Source organism: Oncorhynchus tshawytscha, linkage group LG26 (assembly GCF_018296145.1).
Source record: "Oncorhynchus tshawytscha isolate Ot180627B linkage group LG26, Otsh_v2.0, whole genome shotgun sequence".
Lineage (NCBI taxonomy): Eukaryota > Metazoa > Chordata > Actinopteri > Salmoniformes > Salmonidae > Oncorhynchus > Oncorhynchus tshawytscha.
Genome location: NC_056454.1, coordinates 34475552 through 34497632, shown reverse-complemented (window position 1 = coordinate 34497632; position 22081 = coordinate 34475552). Strand labels below are relative to the sequence as shown.

Below are 22081 nucleotides of genomic sequence, written 5' to 3'. Positions count from 1 at the left end.
GGGGGATATACAGGGGGATATACAGCGGGGGATATACAGGGGGATATACAGCGGAGGATATATAGGGGGATATACAGGGGGATATACAGCAGGGGATATACAGGGGGATATACAGCGGAGGATATACAGGGGGATATACAGCGGAGGATATACAGGGGGATATACAGCGGAGGATATACAGGGGGATATATAGGGGGATATACAGGGGGATGTATAGGGGTGATATACAGCACAGGATATACAGGGGGATATATAGGGGGATATATAGGGGGATATACAGGGGGATATACAGCGGAGGATATACAGGGGGATATACAGCGGAGATATGGTGGTCTTGTATGTCTTCCATTTCCTAATAATTGCTCCCACAGTTGATTTATTCAAACCAACCTGCTTACCTATTGCAGATTCAGTCTTCCCAGCCTGGTGCAGGTCTACAATCTTGTTTCTGTTGTCTTTTGACAGCTCTTTGGTCTTGGCCATTGTCTGGAGTGACCGTTTGAGGTTGTGGACAGGTGTCTTTAATTACATTTTTTAAAATTGTACCTTCATTTAACTAGGCAAGTCAGTTAAGAACAAATTCTTATTTTCAATGACGGCCTAGGAACAGTGGGTTAACTGCCTGTTCAGGGGCAGAACGACAGATTTGTACCTTGTCAGCTCGAGGATTTGAACTTGCAACCTTTCGGTTACTAGTCCAACGCTCTAACCACTAGGCTACCCTGCTGCCCCTTGATATATACTGATAACAAGTTCAAACGGGTGCCATTAATACAGGTAACGAATGGAGGACATTGGAGCCTCTTAAAGAAGAAGTTACAGGTCTATGAGAGCCAGAAATCTTGCTTGTGTGTAGGTGACCAAATACTTATTTTCCACCATAATTTGCAAATAAATTCATAAAAAATCCTACAATGTGATTTTTTTCTCATTTTGTCTGTCATAGTTGAATTGTACCTATGATGAAAATTACAGGCCTCTCTCATCTTTTTAAGTGGGAGAACTTGCACAATTGGTGGCTGACTAAATACTTTTTTGCTCCACTGTACATATGTTATCGTTGTCCCCATCTCCCAAGCTTACCCAATTATCATATAGGTAGGGAGCGAGGGAGCAAGGACGTGAGGGAGGGAAGGAAGGGTAGCTAAGGGCAGGTGATGGAAAGTCAGAGAGTGTCAGGGATAGATGGAGAGAGGGAGGGATGAGAGAGGGAGAGTGGAAGGGAAGGGAGAGGATGTAGATAGAAATGTCAGAGAGAAAGTGTCAGGCTTCAATGTAATTGCTCTTAACTGAACTGGAACACACAACTCCAGCACTCATCCTGCCTCACACTGCAATTACCAGGCAGTCAATTAAGCCCTCCAAAACACAGCTAACACTAATATAACAGCAGAGGGTCTAGCTAGCTGCTACTGCTGCTGTCTCTCTCCACTGCAGCAGTCGTTAATGAGAGAACACTGTAGTTCATTAAAGGTAGACTCAGCTTCTCCACTGTTTTGGTCCCGTCGCTACCACGCTGAAGCAGCGTGTAGCGAACCAGTGCACATGTGCAGATACTGTGTGTGACTGTGTGAGAGCGAAGTCTTACATCTCGCTCATCTCGATATCTCTGGTGCTACTCGTGGCAGCGTCAAATCGTCTACCATTAAGGAAACAAAACAGTAGAGTACATTGTGTCACTCTGTTGCAATCTTCATAGCCATATCAGATATTACCTGGTGCTTGGTAAAGAATCTAGTAAGATGATAGTGATTACGATGATTATAGCATATCTAACATTCTCTCTCTCTGCAAACAACTCTTGTTTTAGGTCAAAAGTTTTTACCCATCTCGAAGGACCATGTACAAAAGAGACTCACGTTGGGTTTTGAAAAATGCCCGTCATTACCAGGTTCTTGGTAGAGAAGTGTGTTAAATTGGTGGTGTTTTCGTATCATGGATGTGTGCGTACTTGGTGTAACAGTATACGTTTATGTTCTTGTCCACAGGCCAGAAGTGTCACAAATCCTGTAACGGTCGCTGTTGGGGCCCCAAGGAGGACCAGTGTCAAAGCTGTGAGTTTCCTATAGTCAGTCAGTCTCTCTCTCTCTCTCTTCAATTCACAGGGCTTTATTGGCGTGGGAAACGTATGCTTACATTGCCAAAGCAAGTGAAATAGATCATGAACAAAAGTGAAACAATATAAAATGAACAGTAAACATTACACTCACAAAAGTTCCAAAGGAATAGAGATTTCAAATGTCATATTATGTCTATATACAGTGTTGTAACGATGTGCAAATAGTTAAATTACAAAAGAGAAAATAAATAAACATAAATGTGGGTTGTATTTAGAAACGGTGTTTGTTCTTCACTGGTTGACCTTTTCTTGTGACAACAGGTCACACATCTTGCTGCTGTGATGGCACACTGGTATTTCACCCAATAGATATTTGGGAGTTTATCACAATTGAATTTGTTTTAGAATTATTTGTGGGTCTCTGTAATCTGAGGGAAATATGTGTCTCTAATATGGTCATACATTTGGCAGGAGGTTAGGAAGCGCAACTCATTTTTCACATAGCCAGTCTTCCCTTGAGAGCCAGGCCTCTCTCAATAGTATGGCTATGATCACTGTGTCTGTACATAGTCAAAGTTTTCCTTCATTTTGGGTCAGTCACAGTGGTCAGGTATTCTGCCACTATGTACTCTCTTTTTAGAGCCAAATAGCATTCTAGTTTACTCAGTTTTTTTGTTAATTCTTTCCAATGTGTCAAGAAATTATGTTTTTGTTTTCTCATGATATCCTTTTAGGTGGTTGTAGAATTTAATGGCTCGTTTATGGATTTTGATAATTAGCAGTGTTTTATGTTGTACACGGAGGATATTTTTGCAGAATTCTGCATGAGTCTAAAGCTTTTTTGAAATCAGTAACGCATGAGAAGACTTTGTCTTTGTTTTGGTGTGTTTGTCATTTAGGGTGTGCAGGGTGCAAACGTCGGTAGTACAATAATAATATTTGACATTTGCTCAGTTCATTTCTTTCACTGAGGAAATGTAAGAGTCTGCTTTAATGATAATGCAGAGGATTTTCCCAACATTGCTGTTTATGCATATCCCACAATAGTTATTGGGGTCAAATTTGTCTCTCTCTCTCTCCCTCTCTCTGTCTCTCTCTCTCTCAATTCAATTCAAGGGCTTTATTGGCATGGGAAACGAAACATATGAAACAAGTGAAGAAGATAATAAACAAAAGTGAAATAAACAATAGAAATGAACAGTAAACATTACACTCACAGAAGTTCCAAAATAATAATGACATTTAAAATGTCATACAGTGTTGTAACGATGTGCAAATAGTTAAAAATAAATAAGCATAAATATGGGCAATCTCTCTGTCCGTGTATCTGTGTCGCTGTGTCGCTCTCTCTCTCTCTCTCTCTCTCTCTCTCTTTCTCACACATGCCTCTCAACCCCGACAGGCAGCACAGGAGTGCACTTTAAGCATAATGACCTATGGTCCTGCGGCTATGCCACATACTCCTCTTTCCCTCTCTCTCTCTAGCTCTCTGTCTCTATCTCTCTGTCACTCACTCTCTCTAGCTCTCTGTCATTAGCTCTCTGTCTCTATCTCTCTGTCACTCACTCTCTCTAGCTCTCTGTCATTAGCTCTCTGTCTCTAGCTCTCTGTCTCTAGCTCTCTGTCACTCTCTCTCTAGCTCTCTGTCTTTAGCTCTCTGTCAATCTCTCTCTAGCTCTCTGTCTCTAGCTCTCTGTCTCTAGCTCTCTGTCTCTAGCTCTCTGTCTCTAGCTCTCTGTCACTAGCTCTCTGTCACTCTCTCTCTACTCTCTGTCTCTAGCTCTCTGTCAATCTCTCTCTAGCTCTCTGTCTCTAGCTCTCTGTCTCTAGCTCTCTGTCTCTAGCTCTCTCTCTCTAGCTCTCTGTCTCTAGCTCTCTGTCACTCTCTCTCTAGCTCTCTGTCTCTAGCTCTCTGTCAATCTCTCTCTAGCTCTCTGTCTAGCTCTCTGTCTCTAGCTCTCTGTCTCTAGCTCTCTGTCTCTAGCTCTCTGTCTCTAGCTCTCTGTCAATCTCTCTCTAGCTCTCTGTCTCTAGCTCTCTGTCTAGCTCTCTGTCTCTAGCTCTCTGTCTCTAGCTCTCTGTCACTCTCTCTCTCTCTAGCTCTCTGTCTCTAGCTCTCTGTCTCTAGCTCTCTGTCTCTAGCTCTCTGTCTCTAGCTCTCTGTCTCTAGCTCTCTGTCTCTAGCTCTCTGTCTCTAGCTCTCTGTCTCTAGCTCTCTGTCACTCTCTCTCTCTAGCTCTCTGTCTCTAGCTCTCTGTCTCTAGCTCTCTGTCACTCTCTCTCTCTAGCTTTCTGTCTCTAGCTCTCTGTCTCTAGCTCACACACACACACACACACACACAGACACACACACACACACACACACACACACACACACACACACACACACACACACACACACACACACACACACACACACACACACACACACACACACACACAGACACACGCAGCAGCACTCTGCATGGGGCTAAGGGTAGCACAGCAGATAGCTTGTTTGATCTACTGCTACTGTATGATATGTCTAATATATTATATTACACCTCAGTCTCCTGCTGTGTTTTAGTGGGACCCTCTCTTTTGTTGACAAGCACAGTATTAAGAGGATAGTGATAAGTGATACATGCACACACACTAGGTCCCTCTCTAGCAGGAGACGATGTTGCTGTAACAGTCCTGTAGTAAAACACCACTAGGGTTGAGTTGACTTATCTGTCTCTTATCTTGCCTCAGCCTGCTTCCTCAGTACTGCTGCCTCAGCCTGCTTCCTCAGTACTGCTGCCTCAGCCTGCTGCCTCAGTACTGCTGCCTCAGTACTGCTGCCTCAGCCTGCTGTCTGTCTGTCTGTCTGTCTGTCTGTCTGTAACCCAGGCCCCCCATATGCTTCTGTCATTGTACTGAGCATGTCTCTCATTTCTCTCCATCTGTGATATTCTCTCTCTTTATTTCCCTGATATCTCTCTCCCTTGTCTCTGAACATCACTCAGTGTCATTACTGTAGGCATATGTATCTCTTTCCCTCCATCCCCTCATACCCTCTCTTTCTTTCTGTCATTTTACTCTTTCCATCACACGCATTCTCTCTATCTCTCTCTCTCTCTCTATTTTCTCTCTCTCTTTCTCGCTCTCTTTCTGATACAGCATCCCATTCTCTCCATCCCTCTTGCTCCATCCCTCTTGCTCCATCCCTCTTGCTCCATCCCTCTCTCTCCTTCCCTCTCCCTCTAAATCACAGTTGGCACCTTAATTGGGGAGGATGGGCTCATGGTAATGGCTGGAATGGAATCGATGGAATGATATTGAACACATCAAACACATTGTTTCCATGTGTTTTATACCATTCCATTCACTCCAATCCAGTCATTATTATGACATGTCCTCCCCTCATCAGCATCCTGTGCTCCATCACTCTCCCGCTATCCCTCTATTACTCCATCTCTCTTCCTCTATTACTCCATCCCTCTCCTTCTATCCCTCTTCCTCTATTCCTCCATCCCTCTCTCTCTATTACTCCATCCCTCTCCCTCCATCCCTCTCCCTCCATCCCCCTCCCTCCATCCCTCTCCCTCTTTTACTCCATCCCTCTCCCTCTATTACTCCATCCCTCTCCCTCCATCCCCCTCCCTCCATCCCCCTCCATCCCTCTCCATCTTACTCCATCCCTCTCCCTCTATTACTCCATCTCTCTCCCACTATTACTTCATCCCTCTCCCTCCATCCCTCTCCCTCTATTACTCCATCCCTCTCCCACTATTACTCCATCCCTCTCCCTCCATCCCCTCCCTCCATCCCTCTCCCTCTATTATTCCATCCCTCTCCCTCTATTACTCCATCCCTCTCCCTCTATTACTCCATCCCTCTCCCTCTATTACTCCATCCCTCTCCCACTATTACTCCATCCCTCTCCCTCTATTACACCATTCCTCTCCCTACATCCCTCTTCCTCTATTACTCCATCCCTCTCCCTCCATCCCTCTCCCTCTATCCCTCTCCCTCAATCCCTCTCCCTCTATCCCTCTCCCTCCATCCCTCTCCCTCTATTACTCCATCCCTCTCCCTCCATCCCTCTCCCTCTATCCCTCTCCCTCAATCCCTCTCCCTCTATCCCTCTCCCTCCCTCAATCCCTCTCCCTCCATCCCTCTCCCTCCATCCCTCTCCCTCTATTACTCCATCCCTCTTCCTCTATTACTCCATCCCTCTTCCTCTATTATTCCATCCCTCTCCCTCTATCCCTCTCCCTCCATCCCTCTTCCTCCATCCCTCTCCCTCCCCCAATCCCTCTCCCTCCCTCAATCCCTCTCCCTCCATCCCTCTTCCTCTATTACTCCATCCCTCTTCCTCTATTATTCCATCCCTCTCCCTCTATCCCTCTCCCTCCATCCCTCTTCCTCCATCCCTCTCCCTCCCCCAATCCCTCTCCCTCCCTCTATCCCTCTCCCTCCATCCCTCTTCCTCCATCCCTCTCCCTCCCTCAATCCCTCTCCCTCCATCCCTCTCCCTCATCCCTCTTCCTCTATTACTCCATCCCTCTCCTTCCATCCCTCTCCCTCTCTCAATCCCTCTCTCTCCATCCCTCTTCCTCTATTACTCATCCCTCTCCTTCCATCCCTCTCCCTCCATTCCTCTCCCTCATCCCTCTTCCTCTATTACTCCATCCCTCTCCTTCCATCCCTCTCCCTCCCTCAATCCCTCTCCCTCCATCCCTCTTCCTCTAATACTCCATCCCTCTCCCTCTATCCCTCTCCCTCTATTACTCCATCCCTCTCCCACTATTACTCCATCCCTCTCCCTCCATCCCCCTCCCTCCATCCCTCTCCCTCTATTATTCCATCCCTCTCCCTCTATTACTCCATCCCTCTCCCTCTATTACTCCATCCCTCTCCCTCTATTACTCCATCCCTCTCCCACTATTACTCCATCCCTCTCCCTCTATTACGCCATCCCTCTCCCTACATCCCTCTTCCTCTATTACTCCATCCCTCTCCCTCCATCCCTCTCCCTCTATCCCTCTCCCTCTATCCCTCTCCCTCAATCCCTCTCCCTCTATCCCTCTCCCTCCCTCAATCCCTCTCCCTCCATTCCTCTCCCTCCATCCCTCTTCCTCTATTATTCCATTCCTCTCCCTCTATCCCTCTCCCTCTATTACTCAATCCCTCTTCCTCCATCCCTCTCCCTCCCCCAATCCCTCTCCCTCTATTACTCCAACCCTCTTCCTCTATTATTCCATCCCTCTCCCTCTATCCCTCTCGCTCTATTACTCAATCCCTCTTCCTCCATCCCTCTCCCTCCCCCAATCCCTCTCCCTCCCTCAATCCCTCTCCCTCCATCCCTCTCCCTCATCCCTCTTCCTCTATTACTCCATTCCTCTCCCTCTATCCCTCTCCCTCTATTACTCCATCCCTCTCCTTCCATCCCTCTCCCTCTCTCAATCCCTCTCCCTCCATCCCTCTTCCTCTATTACTCATCCCTCTCCTTCCATCCCTTTCCCTCCCTTAATCCCTCTCCCTCCATCCCTCTCCCTCCCTCCATCCCTCCCTCTCCCTCCATCCCTCTTCCTCTAATACTCCATCCCTCTCCCTCTATCCCTCTCCCTCTATTACTCCATCCCTCTCCCACTATTACTCCATCCCTCTCCCTCCATCCCTCTTCCTCTATTACTTCATCCCTCCTTCTCTATTACTCCATCCCTCTCCCTCTATCCCTCTTACTCTATCACTCAATTCCTCTCCCTCCATCCCTCTCCCTCCCTCAATCCCTCTCCCTCCATCCCTCTCCCTCCATCCCTCTCCCTCCCTCATTCCTCGCCCTCATCCCTCTCCCTCCCTTAATCCCTCTCCCTCCATCCCTCTCCCTCCCTTAATCCCTCTCCCTCCCTCAATCCCTCTCCCTCCATCCCTCTCCCTCCCTCCATCCCTCCCTCTCCCTCCATCCCTCTCCCTCCCTCCATCCCTCTCCCTCCATCCCTCTCCCTCCCTCCATCCCTCTCCCTCCCTCCATCCCTCTCCCTCCATCCCTCTCCCTCCCTCCATCCCTCTCCCTCCCTCCCTCCATCCCTCTCCCTCCATCCCTCTTCCTCTATTACGCCATCCCTCTCCCTCTATCCTTCTTCCTCTATTACTCCATCCCTCTCCCTCCATCCCTCTCCCTCTATTACTCCATCCCTCTCCCTCTATTACTCCATCCCTCTTCCTCTATTACGCCATCCCTCTCCCTCTATCCTTCTTCCTCTATTACTCCATCCCTCTCCCTCCATCTCTCTTCCTCTATTACTCCATCCCTCTCTCCATCCCTCTCCCTCTATCCCTCTATTACTCCATCCCTCTCCCTCTATCCCTCCTTCTCTATTACTCCATCTCTCTCCCTCTATCCCTCTTACTCTATCACTCAATTCCTCTCCCTCCATCCCTCTCCCTCCCTCAATCCCTGTCCCTCCCTCATTCCCTCTCCCTCATCCCTCTCCCTCCCTTAATCCCTCTCCCTCCCTCAATCCCTCTCCCTCCCTCAATCCCTCTCCCTCCCTCAATCCCTCCCCTCCCTCAATCCCTCTCCCTCCATCCCTCTCCCTCCCTCCATCCCTCTCCCTCCATCCCTCTCCCTCCCTCCATCCCTCTCCCTCCATCCCTCTCCCTCCCTCCATCCCTCTCCCTCCCTCCATCCCTCTCCCTCCCTCCATCCCTCTCCCTCCATCCCTCTCCCACCCTCCATCCCTCTCTCCATCCATCTCCCTCCCTCCATCCCTCTCTCATCCCTCTCTCCATCCCTCTCTCATCACTCTCTCCATCCCTCTCCCTCCCTCCATCACTCTCTCCATCCCTCTCCCTCCCTCCATCCCTCTCTCCATCCCCCTCCCTCCCTCCCTCCATCCCTCTCTCTCCCTACATCCATCCCTCTCCCTCCCTCCATCCCTCTCCCTCCATCCCTCTCCCTCCATCCCTCTCCCTCCCTCCATCCCTCTCCCTCCCTCCATCCCTCTCCCTCCCTCCATCCCTCTCCCTCCATCCCTCTCCCTCCCTCCATCCCTCTCCCTCCATCCCTCTCCCTCCCTCCATCCCTCTCCCTCCCTCCATCCCTCTCCCTCCCTCCATCCCTCTCCCTCCCTCCATCCCTCTCCCTCCCTCCATCCCTCTCTCATCCCTCTCTCATCCCTCTCTCCATCCCTCTCCCTCCCTCCATCCCTCTCTCCATCCCTCTCCCTCCCTCAATCCCTCTCCCTCCATCCCTCTCCCTCCCTCCATCCCTCCCTCCATCCCTCCCTCCATCCCTCTCCCTCCCTCCATCCCTCTCCCTCCCTCCATCCCTCTCCCTCCATCCATCCCTCTCTCATCCCTCTCTCATCCCTCTCTCCATCCCTCTCCCTCCCTCCATCCCTCTCTCCATCCCTCTCCCTCCCTCAATCCCTCTCCCTCCATCCCTCTCCCTCCCTCCATCCCTCCCTCCATCCCTCCCTCCATCCCTCTCCCTCCCTCTATCCCTCTCCCTCTATTACTCCATCCCTCTCCCACTATTACTCCATCCCTCTCCCTCCATCTCTCTTCCTCTATTACTCCATCCCTCTCTCCATCCCTCTCCCTCTATCCCTCTTCCTCTATTACTCCATCCCTCTCCCTCCATCCCTCTTCCTCTATTACTTCATCCCTCCTTCTCTATTACTCCATCCCTCTCCCTCTATCCCTCTTACTCTATCACTCAATTCCTCTCCCTCCATCCCTCTCCCTCCCTCAATCCCTCTCCCTCCATCCCTCTCCCTCCCTCAATCCCTCTCCCTCCCTCATTCCCTCTCCCTCATCCCTCTCCCTCCCTTAATCCCTCTCCCTCCATCCCTCTCCCTCCCTTAATCCCTCTCCCTCCCTCAATCCCTCTCCCTCCCTCAATCCCTCTCCCTCCCTCAATCCCTCTCCCTCCATCCCTCTCCCTCCCTCCATCCCTCCCTCTCCCTCCATCCCTCTCCCTCCCTCAATCCCTCTCCCTCCATCCCTCTCCCTCCCTCCATCCCTCTCCCTCCCTCCATCCCTCTCCCTCCATCCCTCTCCCTCCCTCCATCCCTCTCCCTCCCTCCCTCCATCCCTCTCCCTCCATCCCTCTTCCTCTATTACGCCATCCCTCTCCCTCTATCCTTCTTCCTCTATTACTCCATCCCTCTCCCTCCATCCCTCTCCCTCTATTACTCCATCCCTCTCCCTCTATTACTCCATCCCTCTTCCTCTATTACGCCATCCCTCTCCCTCTATCCTTCTTCCTCTATTACTCCATCCCTCTCCCTCCATCTCTCTTCCTCTATTACTCCATCCCTCTCTCCATCCCTCTCCCTCTATCCCTCTATTACTCCATCCCTCTCCCTCTATCCCTCCCCTCTTCCATATGCATACGTTGATACTGTACTCTATATCATCGACTGCATCCTTATGTAATACATGTATCACTAGCCACTTTAACTATGCCACTTGGTTTACATACTTATCTCATATGTATATACTGTACTCGATATCATCTACTGTATCTTGCCTATGCTGCTCTGTACCATCACTCATTCATATATCCTTATGTACATATTCTTTATCCCCTTACACTGTGTATGACAGTAGTTTTTTTTGGAATTGTTAGTTAGATTACTTGCTCGTTATTACTGCATTGTCGGAACTAGAAGCACAAGCATTTCGCTACACTCGCATTAACATCTGCTAACCATGTGTATGTGACAAATAAAATTTGATTTTGATTTGATTTCCTCTATTACTCCATCCCTCTCTCCATCCCTCTCCCTCCATCCCTCTTCCTCTATTACTTCATCCCTCCTTCTCTATTACTCCATCTCTCTCCCTCTATCCCTCTTACTCTATCACTCAATTCCTCTCCCTCCATCCCTCTCCCTCCCTCAATCCCTGTCCCTCCCTCATTCCCTCTCCCTCATCCCTCTCCCTCCCTTAATCCCTCTCCCTCCCTCAATCCCTCTCCCTCCCTCAATCCCTCTCCCTCCCTCAATCCCTCCCCCTCCCTCAATCCCTCTCCCTCCATCCCTCTCCCTCCCTCCATCCCTCTCCCTCCCTCCATCCCTCTCCCTCCATCCCTCTCCCTCCCTCCATCCCTCTCCCTCCCTCCATCCCTCTCCCTCCCTCCATCCCTCTCCCTCTCCATCCCTCTCCCACCCTCCATCCCTCTCTCCATCCATCTCCCTCCCTCCATCCCTCTCTCATCCCCTCTCTCCATCCCCTCTCATCCTCTCTCCATCCCTCTCCCTCCCTCCATCCCTCTCTCCATCCCTCTCCCTCCCTCCATCCCTCTCTCCATCCCTCTCCCTCCCTCCCTCCCTCCCTCCATCCCCTCTCTCCCTCCATCCATCCCTCCATCCCCTCCCTCCATCCCTCTCCCTCCATCCCTCCATCCCTCCCTCCATCCCTCTCTCCATCCCTCCTCCATCCCTCTCCCTCCATCCCTCTCCCCACCCTCCATCCCTCTCTCCATCCATCCCTCTCCCTCCCTCCATCCCTCTCTCATCCCTCTCTCCATCCCTCTCTCCATCCCTCTCTCCATCCCTCCATCCCTCTCCATCCCTCTCCATCCCTCTCCATCCCTCTCCCTCCCTCCATCCCTCTCTCCATCCCTCCTCCCCTCCCTCCCTCCATCCCTCCCTCCCCTCCCTCCATCCCTCTCCCTCCATCCCTCTCCCTCCATCCCCCTCCATCCCTCTCCCTCCCTCCATCCCTCCCTCCATCCCCTCCATCCCTCTCCCTCCCTCCATCCCTCCCTCCCTCCCTCCATCCCTCTCCCATCCCTCTCCATCCCCCTCTCCCTCCATCCCTCTCTCCTCATCCCTCCCTCCCTCCCTCTCTCCATCCCTCTCCCTCCCTCCATCCCCTCTCCCTCCATCCCTCTCCCTCCCTCCATCCCTCCCTCCATCCCTCCCTCCATCCCTCCCTCCATCCCTCTCCCTCCCTCCATCCTCTCTCCCTCCATCCCTCCCTCCATCCCTCTCTCCTCCCTCCATCCCTCTCTCCATCCCCTCCATCCTCTCTCCATCCCTCCCTCATCCCCCTCCATCCCTCTCCCTCCATCCCTCCATCCCATCCCTCCCTCCCTCCATCATCCCTCTCCCTCCCTCCATCCCTCCATCCCCTCCATCCTCTCTCCATCCCCTCCCTCCATCCCTCTCCTCCATCCCTCCATCCCTCTCTCATCCCTCTCTCCTCCCTCCATCCCTCCATCCCTCTCCCTCCCTCCATCCCTCTCTCCATCCCTCTCCCTCCATCCCCCTCCATCCCTCTCCCTCCATCCCTCTCCCTCCCTCCCTCCCTCCATCCCTCTCTCCCTCCCTCCATCCATCCCTCCTCCCTCTCCCTCCCTCCATCCCTCTCTCCCTCCATCCCTCTCCTCCCTCCATCCCTCTCCCTCCTCCCTCCATCCCTCTCCCCATCCCCTCCATCCCTCATCCCCTCCCCTCCCTCCCTCCATCCCCTCCCTCCCTCCATCCCTCTCCCTCCCCTCCATCCCTCTCCCTCCCTCCATCCCTCCCTCCTCCCCCTCCATCCCTCTCCCTCCCTCCATCCCTCTCCCTCCCTCCATCCCTCTCCCTCCCTCCATCCCTCCCCATCCCTCTCCATCCCTCTCCCTCTCTCCATCCCTCCTCCCTCCCTCCATCCCTCTCTCCATCCCTCTCCCTCCCTCCATCCCTCTCCCTCCATCCCTCTCCCTCCTCCCTCCATCCTCTCCCTCCCTCCATCCCTCCCTCCCTCCCTCCATCCCTCCCTCCATCCCTCTCCCCCTCCCTCCATCCCTCTCCCTCCATCCCCTCCCATCCCTCCATCCCTCCCTCCATCCCTCTCCCTCCATCCCTCCCTCCATCCCTCTCCCTCCATCCCTCTCCCTCCATCCCTCTCCCTCCCTCCATCCCTCTCCCTCCCTCCATCCCTCTCTCTCATCCCTCTCCCTCCCTCCATCCCCCTCCATCCCTCTCCCTCCCTCCATCCCTCTCCCTCCCTCCATCCCTCTCCCTCCATCCCTCTCCCTCCCTCCATCCCTCTCCTCCCTCCATCCCTCTCCCTCCATCCCTCTCCCCCTCCCTCCATCCCTCTCATCCCTCATCCCTCTCCCTCCATCCCTCTCCCTCCCTCCATCCCTCTCTCCATCCCTCTCCCTCCCTCCCATCCCCTCCCTCTCCCTCCCTCCATCCCTCTCCCTCCATCCCTCCATCCCTCCATCCCTCTCCTTCCCTCCATCCCATCCCTCTCCCTCCCTCCATCCCTCTCCTTCCATCCCTCCATCCCTCTCTCCATCCCTCTCCCTCCCTCCATCCCTCTCCATCCCCTCTCTCTCCATCCCTCTCCCCCTCCCTCCATCCCTCTCCCTCCATCCCTCCCTCCATCCCCTCCCTTCCCATCCCTCTCTCCATCCCTCTCCCTCCCTCCATCCCTCTCTCCATCCCTCTCCCTCCCTCCATCCCTCTCTCCATCCCTCTCCCTCCCTCCATCCCTCTCTCCATCCCTCTCTCCCTCTCTCCATCCCTCTCCATCCCCATCCCTCTCCATCCCTCTCCCTCCCTCCATCCCTCTCTCCATCCCTCTCCCTCCCTCCATCCCCTCTCCCTCCATCCCTCTCCCTCCCTCCATCCCTCCCTCCCTCCATCCCTCCCTCCATCCCCCTCCCTCCTCCCTCCATCCCCTCTCCATCCCTCTCTCCATCCCTCTCCCTCCCTCCATCCCTCTATCTCTACTTGTGACAATTGCACCGGGAAGAAATGGCAGCAGTTTTACAGGCGACTAACCAATTGTGCTATTATGTGTTATTTTTCGGATTATTTGTAACTTATTTTGTACATAATGTTTCTGCCACCGTATCTTATGGCAAAAAAAGAGCTTCTGGATATCAGGACAGCGATCACTCACCTCGGATGAGACAAAGATTTTTTCTTCAACAAGGAGGAAGCACAGGATGTACTGTGAAGACCCGACAAGGCCGACATCCCCATTATTGGCAAGAGAAAGAGACGCAGGTACAGAGGACACAGAGCGGGGTGCCTCGTAAGGATCCACAGAAGGTGATTGGGAAAGCTGTCATTGCTGTCAATATTACTCACCAATGTACAATTATTGGACAATAAATTAGACGAGTTACGATCACGAATATCTTACCAACGGGACATTAAAAACTGTGACATCTTATGTTTCACGGAATCATGGCTGGATGATGACATGGATCTTCAGCTAGCAGGATATACGCTGCACCGGCTAGATAGAAAAGCACACTCCAGTAAATCAGAATGACCTCATTTCTATCAGCATGTTAAATGCGCAACCAGAGGGAAAATAATTATATATCACCTCTACTCCACACACAGAGACGCATACAAAGCTTTCCCTCGCCCTCCATTTGGTAAATCCGACCACAATTCTATCCTCCTGATTCCTGCTTATAAGAAAAAATTAAAGCAGGAAGCACCAGTGATTCGGTCTCTAAAAAAGTGGTCAGATGAAGCAGATGCTAAACTACAGGACTGTTTTTCTATCAAACTGGAACATGTTCCGGGATTCTTCCAATGGCATTGAGGAGGATACCACATAAGTCACTGGCTTCATCAATAAGTGCATCGAGGACTTCGTCCCCACAGTGACCGTACGTACATACCCCAGCCAGAAGCCATGGATTACAGGCAACATTCGCACTGAGCTAAAGGGTAAAGCTTCTGCTTTCAAGGTGCGGGTCTCTAACCCGGAAGCTTATAAGAAATTGACGAACCATCAAACAGGCAAAGCGTCAATACAGGGCTAAGATTGAATCGTACGACACCGGTTCCAACACTCGTCTTATGTGGCAGGGCTTGCAATCTATTACAGACTACAAAGGGAAGCACAGCTGCGAGCTGCCCAGTGACACGAGCCTACCAGATGAACTAAATTACTTCTATGCTCACTTCGAGGCAAGCAACACTGAGGCATGCATGAGAGCATCAGCTGTTCCGGACGACTGTGTGATCACGCTCTCCGTAGCCAACGCTCTCCGTAGCCAACGTAAACAGGTCAAAATTCACAAGGACTGCGGGGCCAGACGGATACCCAGTACGTGGATTACTAGGACGTGTGCTCTGGGCATGTGCTGACCAACTGGCAGGCATCTTCACTGACATTTTCAACATGTCCCTGATTGAGTGTGTAATACCAACATGTTACAAGCAGACCACCATAATCCCTGTGCCCAAGAACACTAAGGTAACCTGCCTAAATGACTACCGACCTTTAGCACTCACGCCTGTAGCCATGAAGTGCTTTGAAAGGCTGGTAATAGCTCACATCGACACCATTATCCCAGAAACCCTAGCCCCCCCACCCCTCTTTTACATACTACCTCAATTAGCCCGTATAACCGGTGCCCCTGCACATTTGCTACCCAGACTATCTGCATTGTGTCCCATCACCCACCACCGCCAACCCCTCTTTTACATACTATCTCAATTAGCCCGTATAACCGGTGCCCCTGCACATTTGCTACCCAGACTATCTGCATTGTGTCCCACCACCCACCACCGCCAACCCCTCTTTTACATACTACCTCAATTAGCCCGTATAACCGGTGACCCTGCACATTTGCTACCCAGACTATCTGCATTGTGTCCCACCACGCACCACCGCCAACCCCTCTGTTACACTACCGCTACTCTGTGTTTATCATATACATATATGCATAGTCACTTTAACCTTATCTACATGTACATACTACCTCAATCAGCCTGACTAACCGGTACCTGTATATAGCCTCGCTACTGTATATAGCCTTGCTACTGTATATAGCCTCGCTACTGTATATAGCCTTGCTATTGTTATTATTCACTGTCTTTTTACTGTTGTTTTTTTATTTCCTTACTTATCTATTGTTCACTTAATACCTATTTTTTCCTTAAAGATTGCACTGTTGGTTAGGGCCTGTAAGTAAGCATTTCACTGTAAGGTGAAATACCTGTTGTATTCGGCGCACGTGAAAAACAAACTTTTATTTGATTTGATTTGATTATTACTCGATCCCTCTCTCTCATCCTTCTCCTTCCATCCCTCTCCCTCATCCCTCTCCCTCCATCCTTCTCCTTCCATCCCTCTCCCTCATCCCTCTCCCTCCATCCTTCTCCTTCCATCCCTCTCCCTCCATCCTTCTTCTTCCATCCCTCATCACTCTCCCTCCATCCTTCTCCTTCCATCCCTCTCTCTCCATCCCTCTTCATCCATCCCTCTACCTCTCCCTCTATAGCTCCATCTATCTCCCTTTATCCCTCTCTCTCTATTGCTCCATCCCTCTCCCTCCTTTCTGCTCCCTCCATCCCTCTTCCTCTATCCCTCTCCCTCATCCCTCTCCCTCCATCCCTCTCTTTCTATTGATCCATCTCACTCCCTCTCCCTCTCCATCCATACCTCTCCCTCCGTCCATCTCCCTCCATCTCTCCCCCTTCATCTCTCTTCCTCCAGCTCTCTCCATCCATCTCTCTCTCCATCTCTCTCCCTCCATCCCTCTCCCTCCATCCCTCTCCCTCATCTCTCTCCCTCTATTACTCTTCCTCATCCCGCTCTCTCATCCCTCTCCCTGTATCCCTCTCCCTCTGTTGATCTATCTCTCTCCCTCCATCTCTCTCCAGCCATACCTCTCCCTCCATCCATCTCCCTCCATCCCTCTCTCTCATCCCTCTCTCTCCATAACCCCCCCTCATCCCCCTTCATCAATCCCTCTCACTCATCCCTCTACCTCTATCCCTCTACCTCTCTCTCTATTGCTCCATCCCTCTCCCTCATCCCTTTCCCTCCATCTCTCTCCCTCTATTGCTCCATCCCTCTCCCTCATCCATCTCCCTCCATCTCAATCCCTTCATCTCTCTCCCTCTATTGCTCCATCTCTCTTCCTCATCTCTCTCCCTCCATCCCTCTTCCTCCATCTCTCTCCATCCATACCTCTCCCTCCGTCCATCTCCCTCCATCTCTCCCCCTTCATCTCTCTTCTTCCAGCTCTCTCCATCCATCTCTCTCTCCATCTCTCTCCCTCCATCCCTCTCCCTCCATCTCTCTCCTTCCACCTCTCTCCCTCTGTCCCTCTTCCTCCATCCCTCTCCCTCTATCCATATGCCTCTATTGCTCAATCTCTCTTTCTCCATCCCTCTCCCTCCATCTCTCTCCCTCCATCTCTCTCCCTCTATTCCTCCATCTCTCTCCCTCCATCCCTCTTCCTCCATCTCTCTTCCTCCATCTCTCTCCCTCCACCTCTCTCCCTCCATCCCTCTTCCTCCATCTCTCTCCCTCGATCCCTCTTCCTCCATCTCTCTCCCTCCATCCCTCTTCCTCCATCTCTCTCCCTCCATCCCTCTCCCTCATCCATCTCCCTCCATCTCAATCCCTTCATCTCTCTCCCTCTATTGCTCCATCTCTCTCCCTCCATCCCTCTTCCTCCATCTCTCTTCCTCCATCTCTCTCCCTCCATCCCTCTTCCTCCATCTCTCTCCCTCGATCCCTCTTCCTCCATCTCTCTCCCTCCATCCCTCTCCCTCCATCCCTCTTCCTCCATCTCTCTCCCTCCATCCCTCTTCCTCCATCTCTCTCCCTCCATCCCTCTCCCTCCATCCCTCTCCCTCTATTGCTCCATCTCTCTCCCTCTATCCCTCTTCCTCCATCCCGCTCTCTCATCCCTCTCGCTCTATTCCTCTCTCCATATCTCCCTCTATTTCTCCATCTCTCTCTCTCCCTCCACCCCTCTCTATCTATTACGCACTCCCTCTCCCTCCACTCCTCTCCTTCCATCGCTCCATCTCTCTCCCTCCATCCATCTTCCTCTATTACTCCATCCCTCTCCCTCCATCCCTCTCCCTCATCTCTCTCCCTCTATTGCTCCATCTCTCTCCCTCTATCCCTCTCCCTCTAATGCTCCATCTCTCTTCATCCATCCCTCTCACTCATCCTTCTAGCTTTATCCCTCTACCTCATCCCTCTCCCGCTATCCCTTTCCCTTCATATCTCTCTCCCTCTATTGCTCCATCTCTCTCCCTCCATCCCTCTCCCTCCCTCCATCCCTCTCCCTCCATCTCTTTCCCTTCATTTCTCTCACTCTACTGCTCCATCTCTCTCGCTCATCCCTCTTCCTCTATCCCGCTCTCTCATCCCTCTACCTTCATCCCTCTCTCTCCATCCCTTTTCATCCATCTTTCTCACTCGTCCCTCTAGCTTTATCCCTCTACCTCTCCCTCTATTGCATCATCCCTCTCCCTCCATCCCTCTCTCTCTATTGCTCCATCCCTCTCCCTCTATTGCATCATCCCTCTCCCCCCATCCCTCTCTCTCTATTGCTCCATCCCTCCCCCTCTATTGCTCTCTCTCTCCATCCATCTCTCTCCCTCCATCCCTCTCCCTCCATCTCTTTCCCTTCATCTCGCTCCCTCTATTGCTCCATCCTTCTCCCTCAATCCCTCTCCCTGTATTTCCCCACCTCTCTCCCTCCATCTCTCTCCTTCCACCTCTCTCCCTCTGTCCCTCTTCCTCCATCCTCCATCCTTCTCCCTCTATCCCTCTCCCTCTATTGCTCAATCTCTCTCCCTCATCCCTCTCCCTCAATCCCTCTCCCTGTATTTCCCCACCTCTCTCCCTCCATCTCTCTCCTTCCACCTCTCTCCCTCTGTCCCTCTTCCTCCATCCTTCTCCCTCTATCCCTCTCCCTCTATTGCTCAATCTCTCTCCCTCATCCCTCTCCCTCCATCCCTCTCCCTCCATCCCTCTCCCTCCATCCCTTCTCCCTCCATCTCTCTCCCTCTGTCCCTCTTCCTCCATCCCTCTCCCTCTGTCCCTCTCCCTCTGTCCCTCTCCCTCCATCTCTCTCCCTCTGTCCCTCTCCCTCCATCCCTCTCCCTCCATCTCTCTCCCTCTGTCCCTCTTCCTCCATCCCTCTCCCTCTGTCCCTCTCCCTCTGTCCCTCTCCCTCCATCTCTCTCCCTCTGTCCCTCTCCCTCCATCCCTCTCCCTCCATCTCTCTCCCTCTGTCCCTCTTCCTCCATCCCTCTCCCTCTATCCATATGCCTCTATTGCTCAATCTCTCTTTCTCCATCCCTCTCCCTCCATCTCTCTCCCTCCATCTCTCTCCCTCTTTCTCATTGAGAGGGCAGAAGGATGCATTACCAGTGTGTGAGGAACAGCTAGATGAAGGCCTGTCAGTATAATACTCTCGCATCAAGCACTGAATACAGAACCCCCTCATCAATATCAACTGATAGCTAGCTAGCTGGCTGTGTTATGTCCTGACATGCAGGTGACAAAACAGGCTCCCTGGTCTATGACACACAACAACCACGCACGCACATGTGTATTAACACACACACACACACACACACACACACACAAACACACAAACACTACTCTCCACAGACTGTCTTAGAGACAGAGCCTGAGCCCCTCTAAAAACATAGGCAGGAACTCTGCAGCTCCATAAAATCAGACAGCTAGGCAGCATTGATATAAGATGCAGCGCTGTGACTGATGCTCTTGTCAGCAGCCTGTTCAAATTGAAGACATTCAGCGTACTTTATGAGATTGATTACTTTTTATTTGTAGTGGCTGCCTGGTATTTTTAAGTGGATATTTAAAGGCAAATAGTGTGTGTGTATATATATGTGTGTGTGTGTGTGTGTGTGTCGCTCCTGACGAGGTCATTTGTTTGACAAAATGTCTTTTTGGTAAGTAGGCCATTTAATTTCACTAACGGTAGTGGGTGGCGGGTGTAATGGAATGCAGTGATGGTGCGTTAGCGGGGGTGAAAAGAAAAGGACACAGGGGGAGGAGGGGAGGAGAGGAGAGAAGGATGGGAGGTGGGATGAGGTGAGGAAGAAGAGAAGTGAGAAGTATAGGAGGGTGAGGAGGAGAGGAGAGAAGGATGGGAGGTGGGATGAGGTGAGGAAGAAGAGAAGTGAGAAGTATAGGATGGTGAGGAGGAGAGGAGTTTAGGAGGTTGAGGAGGAGAGGAGTTTAGGAGGGTGAGGAGGAGAGGAGAGGAGGGTGAGGAGAGGAGTTTAGTGGGGTGAGGGGGAGAGGAGTTTAGGAGGGGAGGGGGAGAGGAGTTTAGGATGGTGATGAGGAGAGGACAGGAGTTTAGGAGGGTGTGGAGTAGAAGAGTTTAGGTGGGTGGGGAGGAGAGGAGAATAGGAAGGTGAGGAGGAGAGGAGTTTAGGAGGGTGAGGAGGAGAGGAGTTTAGGAGGGTGAGGAGAGGAGTTTAGGTGGGTGAGGGGGAGAGGAGTTTAGGAGGGTGTGGAGGAGAGGAGTTTAGCTGGGTGTGGAGGAGAAGAGTTTAGGTGGGTGGGGAGGAGAGGAGAATAGGAAGGTGAGGAGGAGAGGAGTTTAGGAGGGTGAGGAGGAGAGGAGTTTAGGAGGGTGAGGAGAGGAGTTTAGGTGGGTGAGGGGAAGAGGAGTTTAGGATGGTGAGGAGGAGAGGACAGGAGTTTAGGAGGGTGTGGAGGAGAGGAGTTTAGGGGGTGGGGGAGGAGAAGAGTTTAGGTGGGTGGGGAGGAGAGGAGAATAGGAAGGTGAGGAGGAGAGGAGTTTAGGAGGGTGAGGAGATTAGGAGGGTGAGGAGGAGAGGAGGAGAGGAGTTTAGGAGTGTGAGGAGAGGAGTTTAGGATGGTGAGGAGGAGAGGACAGGAGTTTAGGAGGGTAAGGAGGAGTGGAGTTTAGGAGGAGGAGAGGAGTTTAGGAGTGTGAGGAGAGGAGTTTAGGAGGGTAACTATTCATGAAAATCGCAAATGAAATGAAATAACTATGCTAGCTCTCAAGCTTAGCGTTTTGTTAACAACACTGTCATCTCAGATTTTCAAAATATGCTTTTCAACCATAGCAAAACAAGCATTTGTGTAAGATTATTGATAGCTAGCGTAGCATTTAGCGTAGCATTCAGCATGCAACATTTTCACAAAAACAAGAAAAGCATTTAAATAAAACCATTTACCTTTGAAGAACTTCAGATGTTTTCAATGAGGAGACTCTCAGTTAGATAGCAAATGTTCCTTTTTTCCTGAAAGATTCTTTGTGTAGGAGAAATTGCTCCGTTTTGTTCGTCACGTTTGGCTACCAAAAAAAAACTAAAATTCAGTCATCAAAACGCCTAACTTTTTTCCAAATTAACTCCATAATATCGACTGAAACATGGTAAATGTTGTTTAGAATCAATCCTGAGGTGTTTTTCACATATCTCTTCAATGATATATCGTTCGTGGAAGTCTGCTCTCTCCTCTGAATCACATGGAAGAATGCTTACAGCTGAAGATTACGCACCAATTTCGACAAAGGACACCGGGCGGACACCTGGTAAATGTAGTCTCTTATGGCCAATCTTCCAATGATATGCCTACAAACATGTCACAATGCTGCAGACACCTTGGGGAAACGGCAGAAAGTGTAGGCTCGTTCAGGGCGCATTCACAGCCATATAAGGAGACAATGGAAAACAGCGCCTCAAACATTTGGCTCACTTCCTGTTTGAAGTTTCATCTTGGTTTCGCCTGTAGCATCAGTTCTGTGGCACTGACAGATAATATCTTTGCAGTTTTGGAAACGTCAGAGTGTTTTCTTTCCAAAGCTGTCAATTATATGCATAGTCGAGCATTTTCCGTGACAAAATATCTTGTTTAAAACGGGAACGTTTTTTCATCCAAAAATGAAATACTGCCCCTAGTGATCCAAGAGGTTAACAGGGTGGGGAGGAGAGGAGGGGAGTTTGGGAGGGTGAGGAGGAGAGGCGTTTAGGAGGGTGGGAAGAGAGGAGTATGAGGAGGAGAGGAATTTAGGAGGGTGGAGACGAGAGGAGAGGAGTATAGGAGAGTGGGGAGGAGAGGAGAGTTTAGGAGGGTGAGGAGGAGAAGAGTTTAGGAGGGTGGGGAGGAAAGGAGAGGAGTATAGGAGGGTAGGGAGGAAAGGAGAGGACTGTAGGAGGGTGTGGCCGTGGGGGGCTTTACTTGGCTCATCGTGCTCTAGCGACTCCTTGTGGTGGGCCGGATGCCTGCAGGTTGACGTCGGTTGTCAGTTAAACA

General features: G+C 51.3%; 1 protein-coding gene across 1 annotated transcript in view; it reads left to right on the top strand.

The window, feature by feature from the left end:
- Positions 1-22081, top strand: part of LOC112224855 (receptor tyrosine-protein kinase erbB-4-like) — a 275238-nt gene that overhangs the window by 64972 nt on the left and 188185 nt on the right. Inside the window, exon 4 of the mRNA XM_042306366.1 lies at positions 1989-2054. Coding sequence (XP_042162300.1) covers positions 1989-2054 — 66 coding nt within the window. The remainder of the gene's footprint in view (positions 1-1988; positions 2055-22081) is intronic.